Below are 13,524 nucleotides of genomic sequence, written 5' to 3' on the forward strand. Positions count from 1 at the left end.
CTGCTGCTGCTGAGTTTCATCTAAACACTTTGTAGCATTTTCTAAAACTGTTTTTGAACCTGACAACACTGAGAGTCAGACTGTGTTCATCATATGTAAACTTAAAATGTAAAATGGGACACTGTATAGTCATGAATAATGATGGTTTTGTTTTGTGGGTACTTTGGTATCTGAAAAGGGTTTTTGCCTTTGGGTCTTCAAGTTTTCTTCATTTTGTGATGGGGCATATTGCCTCTCAAACAGCTGACCTGCAGTCTGCTTAAGGTGCTTTGAAACCATGGATTTGCATAATTTTTGAGTAGTAGGGAGGCTTCATGGTGTAAGAGTGGACTGGCATGTTTCTCTGCCACCGTTGTGGGCTTTTGACCTACAGCAGTACTAGATGCACCTTTCTGCTTTGTGACAATAGTCTGGAGAAATTGTAGGAAAAGAGTAGACATTTAAAGGTGATTCAAGGTATCTTGTTCTCAAGATTATGATCACACTCTTTTCTTTTTTCTTCTTGAAAGCCAGACTGCCCAAATGAGTGTTATAAGCTCAAATACATGGGCTGCAGAAATGGAAAAATAGTACATCCTCTTCAGTCATTCTGGCATGGCTTAATAATTAATAGACTCACCAGCTTTTTTTAATCAGACATAATATTTCTTAAAGGCAATATTTCTCTGAGTCCTGAAACATCAACCTTTTGGTCCAAATGTTCTTTCTCATGTGTCTTACTTGTGTAGTGTTCATGAATAAGAGAGTCTCTGGGTTTGTCCAAAGAGAGAAAAATATTTTCATCCTATTGTTTAAACATAAGAAAAAACCCTAAATCAATATAATGGTTTTGCAGAAATGTACTTAAAGATCTATGGTATTATAGACTGTGCAGTTTTATGTTCCATTTGCCTTACTTTTATTTAGGAGCAGCAGCTACAACTGCAAGGTCATTTGATTTGGTAAAACTAGCACAGGAGTGCTGTTACCATAATAACCGTGGCATTGCAGCTCATGGAGTGAGAATTCTGACCAATATCTCAGCCTCTTGCCAGGAAAAAGGTAAGGGAAAGCAAGGGCAGTGAAGTGGCTCTGTTTACAGTCAGGCTTATGCACTTAACGTGGATTAGCTCGTCCTGTCTGTGAACCTGGCTGTAAATCTGTCTTGATCTCTCATGCTGGTTGGGGAGAATGGGGACTGCAGTCTAGTAAGGAATACTCTGTATGGTCTTATGAATGTTTGGGAAGGTTCCATCTTTGTCTCATTTAGAGAAAATTACTGCCCACAATAGAACTAGTGCTAGATGAATGCTTTTTTTACCTTTGCTGGAAGACTAGTTTTGAAGAAATGTTTTACCTCTGCTGTAAGACTAGTGAACTGTTGGTCAACCTTTGAAAGCCCTTAGCACAGAGCCTGTTGCAAAATAATAACAGGGCATTTAGAAGTCTTAGTCCCAAGATTTATGCATGCTTTGCAAGTGTCAGTGGGGCTGCCGAATAGTTACCCAAGATGTGGAATGGCAGAATTGTTTCTCATCAAAGTAAAGCAAAGCAGAAGTGTTGGGAAGATTCTTAATTGTCATGACTGCAACATTACACCAGCTATGGTCAGAGAATAGGACAGAGAACAAACTAACTCTTTTTCTTTTTATAGATCTTCTGCCTTTGGAGCAAGATGCAGTTTTTGGCTTAGAAGCTCTTCTTGTTCTCTGTAGTCAAGATGACAGCCCAGGAGCTCAGGCAACCTTAAAGGTGACTTTACTGTTGTCTTCCCCTTCACAGCTGTAAGTTATAATAACAGCTTGTATAACAGAGAGGCTGGTGTGCACCAGATCCTTTCTTGTGGAAGCATTACAGACTGGAGGGAAAAGAGTATTCTTCTGGTTTGTCCATAATCAAGAGTTCAGAGCAGTAGAGAAACTGAGCATAGCTATAGTACAACTACTCTCAGCTCTAGGGTAAGAGGATTGTTGCAGGTGGCAGGGAGCATTCCTCTCAGAGGAACAGCTCTAATAAAACGTGAACATTGGGTGAAGGTGTCCTGGAGGACAAATAGAATCTTGGAGACAACTTGCTTTTTGGAGATGGAGATGCAATGTACATTATCACAATATTTTTATAAATTATTATTCTTATTTTCCCACTTCAGAAACCATCAGTAATTTTTCTAGTTATTTACCTTAAGGCTGGTGGCGTGAGAGACTATTAATGTTTCTTGAATTTGTGATGTGTTTTAGTGCTGGTAGCTCAGGGATAAAGACTTGGGCTCTTGGAAAAATCTCATCTTTTGTAGAGTACATAGTTCTGAAAATACCAAATCTGTGTTCCTGCAGTCCTGTTTGCAGCTAAGTAAGTGTGCCTGGCATTTTTGGTTTTGAGGACATTGTGTTGATGGTACTGGTGGATTGTGTGAGTTGCAGATCACGCTGACCTGTATGGTGAAGCTGGTGAAGTGCCGCCCTCACCTGAGCCAGTCCGTGGTGGAATCCCTGCTGGCACAGCTGCACAGTGCCCAGGACAATGCCAGGATCCTCATGTGCCACTGCCTGGCAGCCATTGCCATGCAGCTGCCTGTCTTGGCAGATGGGATGCTAGGAGACCTAATGGACCTCTATAAATTAATTGGACAATCTGCTACAGATAAAAAGCAGGAACTCTTGGTAAGACCTCCCTTGATGGATAAAGTATGTATAAACAATTGGGTATGGATTGTATTTTAAAAGGCAGCTAAGGCATTTGTTATGTATCCAGGTTGATGTGCCAGTCTGTAGCTACTATTTTCAATTTTGTTTTAACTTCTGACTCCTTGGAGCTGTAGTATGCAGTGTATTCCATTAAATTTTCCAGCAGATGGCACTGCTTAGACAAACCTGGCTATTGAAATTATTGGGGTATCTCAAAAATAGTGTTTAAAGGCCAGCTGGCAGCTAGCTCCATTTATATAGGGTGCTCTGAGGCAAATTACTTAATATACTGTAAGAGATATAAATGCTTTCATCACATCTACTTGGAAAAGAATTTGAATTTTAGAAAATAAATTACAAGCTTTCTATTAATTTACTTGGAGCATTTGAAATATTTCAGCTAAAAGGCAGAGTTGAGATTCTTTAAATGAAAGTTACTTTTATCTACAAGAAATACTTGGATTGCTGTAACTGTTTAAAATATATATGACTGAGAAGTTTTGCAGTTAAAATATATATATGTAATCTTCTTTGTAGTTTTGAGCCCAAAATAAAACAGAAATTACTTTTTTTTCTTCTTTTCTTTAGTTACTGAAATATAACTTTCTCACTCCTGCACTCTCTAATAGGTTTCTCTTGCCACCGTGATATTTGTTTCCAGTCAGAAAGCTTTGTCCACAGAAATCAAAACTGTTATCAAGCAGCAGCTTGAGAATGCCTCCAATGGATGGACAGCCTACAGGATAGCCAGGCAGGCTTCCAGGATGGTAAGTGAAAATACTTGGAGAAAAATGGTTTGCTGTGTTTGAAGGAATGCCAGGGACTTCTTTGAATGGGATAAGGAAATAAGGAAAATTGTAGGACTTGGGAGAAAGAAGTGAATTGGGGAAAAAAATAAAAATCACTTTCCCTCGTAATTCCCTGGAATGCAGGCTCAGATATATGTCATTTGGGACATTCATCCCAACAAAATGGTTTTTTCACTTGTCCTTTTGAAGTATTTGAAAAGGAAGTAAGTGATGTCCTGGCACTTTCTTGAGGACATACCTAATCTGTATTGTCTGACTGCTCTTCAGAATGTGAAGGTCATCTTGATGTATGGTTCTCTTTCCTTCAATGTGAAGAAAGAAAGAAAAATATACTGTTCCCCTTTTCCCTTAAGTAAATTCACAGTTGGGTTAGAATTACACAGAAACCCTAGTATGAGATGCTGAGGTAAATTTCTGGGTTTTTTTCTCATCTTATTGAATTATGTTGTGTAAATAAATATTATACTTTTTTACAGGCTGGTATTTCTATAAAGTAAGCACTTGTGCTTTTATTTATTATTAGCATTGCCACAATCACATAATTGGAAAAAGTTTCACTACTTCTATTTTTAAGCTGGGCATAGCTCTGGAGATGTTCCTGTTTTATTATTTGTGTAGGTTTTATAGAAATCCCCAGCCTTCTTTCACATCCCCTTTCAGAAAAATTCTTGTCATTATAGGGCAACCACGACATGGCCAGAGAACTGTACCAGAGCCTGCTGACCCAAGTGGCTTCAGAGCACTTCTACTTCTGGCTGAACAGCCTGAAGGAGTTCTCCCATGCAGAGCAGTGCCTGACAGGCCTGCAGGAGGACAACTACAGCTCTGCGCTCTCCTGCGTCGCCGAAGCCTTAAAGTCCTACCACAAAGGAATCGCGTCGCTGACGGTCAGCACACATCTCTAGTGGTGATGTTCCTGAGTGCTGCAGCATGGCTCTTTGGGTTCTGTTCGTAACTCTCTGAAAAGTTCTTAGGTATCTCTGGCATCTGCCAGATTCTGGTTCTCCTCTGCAGGCATCTCAGTTGTAACGCACTGCATCTTGAGAGAAAAGAACCTGTAACTCAGCAAAGTGTGATTAGCTAGATTTCTCTTTTTGCTTTTTCTTCTCCCTCTACCCCTCATTTCCTGCCTTGATCAGATCATATGGAATGTGACAGATCTTGTTTAATTAAAGTTATAATACTTCTAGTTTTCCACTCCTTGCTTTGGGTGAATAAAAGCTATTGTAATAGTCAGTCAAGCCTGGGAATTGGCCTAAATTGGCTCCTGTCTTCTTGAAATATAGAGAAGGATTCAATTGTCTTCCTCCCTCCTGCTGAGTTCATGTCATGTTGCCTTCTATTTGACAATGTGATCTCACAGCATCCTAAAAGCAGTCTAGTAAGCAGAGGAAAGACAATTCAGTTTTATAAATCCAACTGGTACCTGCTTTTATGCCAATACTTTCTGCTTCTAAAGTACTAAGAAGCTGTGTGATGTCTGTGAACGTAAACAAAAACATTAATGATTAGGTTCCTTCAGTTCCTACTGTAAAGTTGCATCTTAAGCAAAGATGATCCAGCTTCACACAATACCTTCTTTCATGTTTTAGTTTCCATGAAGCAATCTTTACATACAGTTTCTGTATGCCTTTCCAGTGAAGCTGCTTTGTTGTTTAAGTTACTGGACAGTTAGGATTTATGACAATTCAGACATTACTGCTTAATAAAGTTCAGATATTACTATTTCTTAATAAAACATCCCTGAATAAGCTGCAATGACATAATTTTCTACTATTGGCCTCTGAAAGACCCATCATTCCTGAAGTGTTTGTCTTTAACTGTTGGCTGAGTGAATCAGGCTTTTAATTCAACACTTCAAGATTTCTCTAACATCAAGAGGACATTGAGAGGAGGACCTCATCTAATTAGATGTTAATATTTAATACAGGCAGGAAAATAACGTGCTTAAATAGGTCATACTGTCAATTACCCCTTCCACGGAGTTTGGGGCTGTTTTTCTGTTGAAGGATTCCTCTCTTCATCTCTTTTGCTGACTTCAGCTCCTGTTGCACATAGTGCTTTTCTGGGCACAGTGCCCTCCTCATGGGTGGTTGTGGTCCAGAGGAGTGAGTACAGGTTTTGTAGGTTAGAGGGGAGGAAATTGGGTTTTACTGCTGGTTGTTTCTGACTTGTTGCATCACTCTGGACAATTTCATTTCCCAGCCGTGCTTGAGTGTATCAGCTGTAAAAGGAGCCACTCGCTGCTTGTCTGTAGAACTCAGCCTCTCCAAGGGGAACAAAGTGCCATACAATGCATGTGACTTGCAGCAGCCTTCCTGCTGAAGGCTTTTGCTGTCTTTCCTCTGACTTGAGCTTTCCTGTTGCTGCTGTTTCAGTGCAGAGCATGGTTCAGCACTGCTGGTACCACAGACCAGTGGTGCATGTGATGAGTCTTGTGTAGCTGCTCCACTTTGTAGCTGGAAAACACAGTGTCAGTAAATCTCTTGCAGATGTTCAGCCAGCCCAGTTTAGCAACAGTGAAATGTTCAGACAGCGCCTTGTCGGAAAATTTCTCAATTCCTCCTTGATGAACATAAAACTCTGTCTCGTACTGCAATGTTCTTTCATTGGAGTTAGTGCACTTGAGGGAAGGAAGTCCCTCTGCTTTATGGATAAGAGGTTCTCCCTGTGGGAGAACAGGGACTTAGGGAGCATACTGACCACAGTCCCCATCTGTCTTGCTGTGTGCTTGGTTGTAGAGTTAGCAAAGGTTTTGCATGGGTCCTGCTCTTTCTAGCACAGATCCTGTGTCTCATTGGAAGCATTGGGATTATTTTTCACTGCTGGTAATCTAAAGAAGATAGAAACTTGAACAAAGCATCTGGTTTAGTAGCACCAATTGGTTAAGTAGCACCAATTCCAGATATGTTGAGAGCAAGTGGTGTTGTTTGAAGAACTCAGCTGAGCCAAAGAAACACTTCTGTCACTTTCAGAAAGAATTGTAGCTCCCTTACTGCCCATGGCAGATAAGGTAAATTGCAGTATTAATGAGACAAGCTTGTATTTCCATTTACAAGATTCAAGTCCAATTTGTGCTGTAAAAATGTCTGGATTTTTTGATATGAGTACTTTACTCTTTAAAAGCATGTAGTCCCTGTAGAGCAATTACAGTGCAGTGTAGCCCTCTTCCACTGAGGCTTTTCTGAAACCATCCTTGCAAAACAAAGTGAACAATTCCAGTTCAAAAGGGATTTTTTTTTTTTTTTTGTGCCCTTGGAGAAGGAAAAGCAAAGTGATAGATAAGAGAGGCTTAATGGTTTAAATATTAAATAGTCTTATTTTTTCAGTTGAAATCTAGTTCAGTAGTTTAAACTTGTTGCAGTGGGCTGTTTCCTCACTTTAGTCAGTAGTGGGCCAGTTCTCAGATGATGTGATGCTTTGTGAGAAACCAGTTTAGCTGTTTTTCTGCTGGCAAAGAAATGGTTCTTAGTAAGGTTTGGGATAGATTATAACTTTTTGCTTTGAGAAATGACCTGGTAAGGAATAAGAAGTACTGGGGAAGATAGACATGTGTCTAAGTCGCAGTGCTTTGTTTTTGGAGAGGGCTTGTTCTTCTCAAAATCCAACAATTTAAGAAAAATAAGTAGTGGATTTTTGGCTTAACTAGTATCAAACCTTGAGTACTGCAGTTTACCCCCTCCTGGGTGTCCTAAGCTGTCACAGATGCTTCTACAAGTCAGATAATCTCTTAGGGAGCAAAGCTTCATAGAACTGTATTTTCTGAACAGTAGCAGCTTGTCTAACCTCAGGGAATTCCGTTATTTACTGTTCTTAGTTACCACTAGACTGTGTCTCTTGCCTTCATCAGATGCAAGGTTCAGTGCCTTCATAATGTTCCCATCCATTTCACAGATCCAAAAAACATCACCGCTTCCTCTTGCCGTGGGTAACTTGAGCCAATTCCTTCTCTTCTGGCTGATGCAGAGAATCACTTTTTCAGTCCTTGTGTTTCTTGTTTGCCATCCAGTTCAGTGTAGTTTTTCTTACGGTAAAGATAAGTCTAAGTCTGGTCTAATGTCACTTGAAGCCTAATGGCTTAGCCTTGGAAAAAGAGGAAATAGGTGCCCTAATATTATTTTAACAGCTTAAGTCACATAAGTTACAATGGTGACATGCTTGGAATATGACTTAGTAATTATGTAACTTCTATGTCATTTATATTTAGTATGATTGAAATTGAGCAAACCTGCTAAATGTAGTTTTAAAAAAGCAGCTTTTAGAATTGAACTTGAGAGTTCAGTTTTCTGATGAGACTGTTCAGTGACACTGCAGTGTAATTTTATCATTTTTGCTTTTGACCTAGTTTGCCAACATTCCTATTACTATGTTTCAGGCTGCTAGTACACCACTTAATCCTCTGAGCTTTCAGTGTGGATTTGTGAAACTCAGGATTGACCTTCTGCAAGCTTTTTCTCAACTCATTTGTACCTGCAACAGCCTAAAAACAAGCCCACCCCCAGCTATTGCCACAACGATTGCTATGACATCGGGAAATGATCTCCAGAGGTGTGGCCGCATCTCCAACCAGGCATGTGCTCACGTTCCACTCTTGTGCTGTTATGTTTGTGACTCTCCTATGAATTTTGCTTCTCAGCAAACATATTTGACAAAAGAAATGAAAAGTAGTTGTGAAGTGGTTTTTGAATCGTGAACTTTGGTTTTCACCTGTAGCTCTGAAAACACCTGCCTGTAGCAGGCCGTGTTTTGAAGCTGAATGTGCACGTGTGCTTTCTCCTCCAGTCATGCGCACAGCTTCCAAAGATATGCATGTAGCAAATCACTTGGTACACTCAAACTTGCAGCAAGGCCTTTCACAACTTGCTTTGAAACACCTCAGACACTCTGAGTACGCTAAGGAAGAACATATATACCTGAGGATGATTCTGTAACTCCTTTTGCTGAGAGTTGGCAACTGCCAGCTCTCCATATGGAACACCAAGGAGGTTTGCTTCTAAATCCAAGTAGTCTCCAAGAAGGAACCAGTGGGTGGTCATTGAAAGACAGAGCAGTTTGCTTTACCAGTAGGGGATGGAGGAGGTTGTTGATGGAGTTTTTTCCTTTTGCTTTGTTTTTAACCCAAGGAGATTTTGTTGGTGCAGGAAATATACCTGTTTAATGCGTGGATAACCGTCTGTCACTTTGGTAATCATTATCTGAGTGAAGAAGCAAGAACTTTATAATTTTTTCTCCAATGTGCCACCTTATTCCTTCAGTGTTGTATATTACAGTGTTGTGTTTTTCTGGATGTGTGGGGTTTTGTTTTGCTTTGCTTTGTGTTTTTGCCTAGTAACATTGTCTCTTCAGATGAAACACTCAATGGAGGAATTCCGAAACTTGGCTGCACGCTATGGAGATCTCTATCAGTCATCATTTGATGCAGACTCAGCCACTCTAAGGAATGTAGAACTGTATCCTTTAAAAATCCTAGGGTTTGTCCACTTTCCTTTTCATGTGCACAGCATGAAGCATAAGAATCCTCTTTTCTTTGAAGACTGCCACAAAGTAATTTTGAAAGTTAATAACATAAAAACTAGCTGCCAATTGTTTAAAATCTATTTGAAAATAAACATTGCCATATTATTGTTTGGAATTACTTGATAAACAAGTTATGACACAAAAATTGGAGCAGCTTATAACTTGGTATTTTCACAGTTCTTGCTCTCTGCTCACTAAATGAGTAGTGACTGTAGGATTACTTCACAGAATCAAGGAAAAGTTCCACTAAATACACTGCATTCCTTCCTTTAGGTGTCAACTTTGAAAGTCTTTTAACTCCTTAGTATTAATATCAGACAACAGCAGAGCTGCCTGTTGATTTCACATGCAATAGAAGCTCTGATTTTGGATCCAGAATCTGCAAGGTAGGTTTGATAGTTAACTGCATACTCCTCTTCTGCTTATTAATAAATCCTTGGAGCTTTAAACCTAGGAATTCAAGGAATGTTCAGAAAGTTTCTCAGTAGACATTTCTAATTATATTCTGAGCAGGCTTGAGGATCTGTTGCTGCTGTGCTGTACCTGGCAGACTGGGGACTCTTTTGGGTTCTGCATTTCATTTTGATTTTGCTCTTGAGAGCACTATACTGGAGTTACCTTAAATATAGACTTGAACTTCTAATCTCTACTTTAGCCACTTATTTTAATTTGTGGTGTTGTGTGTTAGATCCCATACCTGTAAGTGCACCTTAGTTTCCTTCAAAGTGGTGAAAATACATGCACTAAATTAGTTCAAATTTTTAATGTAAAGCCATCACCTCTGGCTATTTTTCCTAACAGTGAACTTAAATCCACTAGAAAACAGCACTGAAGTACTGATGAATTGAATCACTGTTTAAAACTTCCAGGCTGAGATTAAATAGAAAATATTGTGGATAAAATCTCTCAGTGATTTTATAGCTGCTAATAAAAGTGAACATCTTAAGTGACTGTAGTACTCATTATGAATTAAGCATTGCTTAGAAGGTGTATTAGTCAAATTTGTATGAAGCTGGGTGTCTATGAGATGGAATTCTATTCAAAGGAGGAGATTATGAACTTCAAGATTAAGTTATAATTCTGACTGGCATTCTTGCTTTGTGTTGTGAGATTTTCATGACTGTTACAAACAATGCAGGGTTAAAAAAGCCAGGGGAAGTAAGTATGCTGAGTCTGTTAGACCTGTCACTGCTTCAGCTGAGAGGGTGGGGACAAGAAGTGGTGAATAAATGGTAGTTAAGAAAGATTTAAATGTGAAGGGCAAGTGTTATAGTGGAAAAAAATTTAAATAACAGAGTAAACAGTTTGAAAGACATTCCTTAATGGATTTCACGTTGTAATGTCTTGTCACATCTGTTTGGTAGTGTGCCTTCCAGGTTATGATGAGGAAAGTAAGTTAGACATAATGAATTTTTTTTTTTCAGTTTCCAGGAATATAGCTCAAATGGAACAGCTCATGTTGAAAGTGAATATGAAAGAAGAATGATGTCTGTATTTAATCATGTACTAGAAGAAGTGGAATCCCTCAACAGGAAGTATGCTCCTGTGTCTTATTTGGCAAGTAACAGTTTTAGATGTATATTGTGTAGAGAAAGGGGCCAAAACCCCAGAACTTCATATATCTGTGGTTGGCAAGAAACTGGGAAGCATTCTCAGTTAATTAACATTACTGACACAAATGGTCTCTACAAAGACACACTTGTTTAAAAATACTTCAAGAACTATTTTGCTAAAACAACTATAACCTTACTGGTCTGATTAAAAATAATCTTTTTAAAATTCCCATCCTAAGAGCACAGCAGATGCTGATAAGGTAGCTACAAGTACTGTCAGGTCTCTGTCAGAGCCCTCACCACACTCTCATGCAAACACTGGAGCACGTTGTCCTTGTTCATGTTCTTGCTGTGTAAGAATTCTCCTGCTCCCCTGCAGCAGCCTAGCTTTGGTCCCTGGTGGTGAACACTGTGCTTTGTGAGTGTAGCATTTCTCTTATCAGTGCAGGGCATCAGGGAGCACAGTGTGGAGTGTGCTGGTGCAAACAGGGAGCTGATAATGCTCTCCTTTACAAGGCTGGTGCCTTTGGCTCTTGCTGCTCATGAACATCCTAAAGCTGAAGTGCCTGTTAGTGGGAACAAGGTGGTTTGTCATGGTTGGCATCTATTTGCCTGGTTTTACATCCTACAGTCCTTATCAATTGCAAATAGAATAGAGGAGTAAATAATGGAAACCACAGCAAAGGTAAACCCTGTAAACTCGGCTGTGGCTGGCTGCAGACCAAGGCAGCTTGGCGACTCCAGTGGCACTGCTTGTGTTCATCTGAGCCAGAGGCATGGTGCAGCAGGGAAAGAAAAAGTAGACGAGAGGCTTAAAAAATATTGCATTAAATTGTGATAGGTGCCAGTCTTTTTGCTTGGAGGTGAGTTGTTTTTTGAGAGTTTGTGTGTAGGAGTGTTTCAAACAGATCCTGCTCTGTCAACTCTTAACACTAGGACTGGAAAGATTTGTGTTTGTCTTTTGCTTGACCTCCTTGTTTTTTTTCCAGAGCAGAATACCTCCTTCAATAAGGGGCAGAACATAAACAGAGAGGCTGAATATAGTCATTGTAATCTTAGTGGCTATAATTCTATGACTGTATTAATATATTTTTTGACTTAAAATGGAAATTCATGCTGTTTCAGTACCTCAAGTACATGTCTTTTTCCTGTGTCATGAATGATATTTTTTCTCAATTGTTTTGGCTCTTGTTTCTTGCAGCATACAGCTTGTCTGTGCAATGCTGTCATTGCCTTGTTGAAGGTGCCCCTTTCATTTCAAAGGTACTTTTTCCAAAAGCTGCAGTCTACAAGTATTAAGGTAAGTATTGCTCAAAGATGGTGTCAAATTTCTTTAAAAAGTCTTTACTTCATGAGAAAAGCCCTACTGAAGGCACAGAGCTTAAGGATTTTTAGTGAAGATGCACAACTGCAAGTAGCATTTGGGTTGATCTGTTAGGAGTACCTTGAATAGCATGTATATATGGTTGTTCAGAGCCACTAGAATGTCACTTAGGCAAGTAGGATTCAGTTCTTTGCTTGCAAAGCCTTAAAGGTAAAATGTACCTGGAATTTTTATTGATTCTGAGTCTGCAAAGCTAAATAATTCTAGTCCTGGGAGGGCAGCTTTTATAGATTTGTATTTGGTTTTTTTTTCCTTTTCCTTTAAAAAGCAATATTCACTATCTTAGAAAAAAATTGTCCTATAGATCAGCTCACTGACTAAGAATGATTATCTATGACTAAGATCATGGGTTTGTTTTTTTTTTGTTTTACTCAAGTGCTCCTTTTTTCTGGGAAAAGTGAAAGCCTTAAGTTTTAAATATTTATTCTTATTCCATTTTGCTTCTTTGTTCAGCTTAATATACCTGTGGCTGTTCTGTGGAAGATTTTTTTTCCACATCTTTTGAAGAAGTGAAGTAAATGAAACTGATACAAAGATAATATCTGGTATTGCTGATGATGTTTATTAAATAATATAGTCATGAGTCTCTGATAATGTCTGTGTTTCCATTTGCTGATTTTCCTACCAAGCCTCTCATTGGAAATTTTTCTATAAGAAGGTGTACTGTTTCATCCTTGAATTTTGTTTGCTTTTCTGGCGGCCTATAATTACATTTTGATCTGTTTACTTGTGTTCCAGCTTGCTCTATCCCCTTCTCCAAGGAACCCAGCAGAGCCTATAGCTGTACAGAACAACCAGCAGTTGGCCCTCAAGGTGGAAGGAGTGGTTCAGCACGGATCTAAACCCGGCCTTTTCCGTAAAATCCAGTCTGTCTGTCTGAATGTCTCTTCAGTGCTGCAGAGCAAATCTGGACAAGACTATAAGGTGTGGATAGAATAGAGCCAGGAGGAGTCTTAAGCTTTTTTTGCTGTGTTTTGCTGTTCTTTTGTTTCTGGGTAGCAGAATTTCCAGGATGAGATGAATGAGGGTGGTTCTGTAATCCTTTCACTCCTGCCAGTTGAATTTCAAGCACTGGCCAGAGCCAAGCATAACTTGTGGAGGGGATCTGGGATTTTTAAGTCTGCAGGATGTCAATACCTTTTTGTAACAGCTCTTCTTCCAAACAAAGAGGCTTTGTGATGTTCAGAACAAGCCATTAGGAATCTGCCTGAGATGAGGAAAACTCAGCCTAGTTATATATCATATAAAACTCCACAGGGGAAAAAAAAAAAACTGAACCGAGAGTAGAGAATTCTCTACCACATAGTCTCCAGAATTTTTTATAGTCATTTTAAGGTTCTTTTATTTTGTTTGTGGAAATTGTGAGGACAAACTGTCCAAATCAAATAGCATCTGAGGAGACACATATTAAACTTAAGTCAACAGTTTTATCAAAGGTTGCATGCCTGAGGTTTAGGTTCTGCTAACATGTGATACTTAGTGAAAGGCCTGTTTTGGTGGGTTTTGGGGTCAGGTTTTTGTTTGTTTTGTTGTTTGAGGTTTTTTGAGGGAGAATAGGAGAAAGTCAATGGCTTGTAAAAGAACATGGTGTGTGATGT

The 13,524-nt window shown here is 39.3% G+C and overlaps 1 protein-coding gene across 3 annotated transcripts in view; it reads left to right on the plus strand.

Annotated features, from left to right (window-relative positions):
- The window catches only part of INTS7 (integrator complex subunit 7), a 40,299-nt gene that overhangs the window by 9,227 nt on the left and 17,548 nt on the right, over positions 1-13,524 (plus strand). For all 3 annotated transcript variants that reach the window (XR_008436566.1, XR_008436565.1, XM_053974715.1), the window contains exons 9-19: positions 907-1,041; positions 1,634-1,731; positions 2,400-2,639; positions 3,293-3,430; positions 4,153-4,359; positions 7,848-8,042; positions 8,819-8,922; positions 9,307-9,375; positions 10,414-10,546; positions 11,744-11,842; positions 12,665-12,850. Coding sequence is in view for 1 of the 3 variants with exons in the window: in XM_053974715.1 (XP_053830690.1) it covers positions 907-1,041; positions 1,634-1,731; positions 2,400-2,639; positions 3,293-3,430; positions 4,153-4,359; positions 7,848-8,042; positions 8,819-8,922; positions 9,307-9,375; positions 10,414-10,546; positions 11,744-11,842; positions 12,665-12,850 (1,604 nt within the window). In the remaining 2 variants the exon portion in view is untranslated. The remainder of the gene's footprint in view (positions 1-906; positions 1,042-1,633; positions 1,732-2,399; positions 2,640-3,292; positions 3,431-4,152; positions 4,360-7,847; positions 8,043-8,818; positions 8,923-9,306; positions 9,376-10,413; positions 10,547-11,743; positions 11,843-12,664; positions 12,851-13,524) is intronic.

The sequence above is a fragment of the Vidua macroura genome, chromosome 3, assembly GCF_024509145.1.
Source record: "Vidua macroura isolate BioBank_ID:100142 chromosome 3, ASM2450914v1, whole genome shotgun sequence".
NCBI lineage: Eukaryota > Metazoa > Chordata > Aves > Passeriformes > Viduidae > Vidua > Vidua macroura.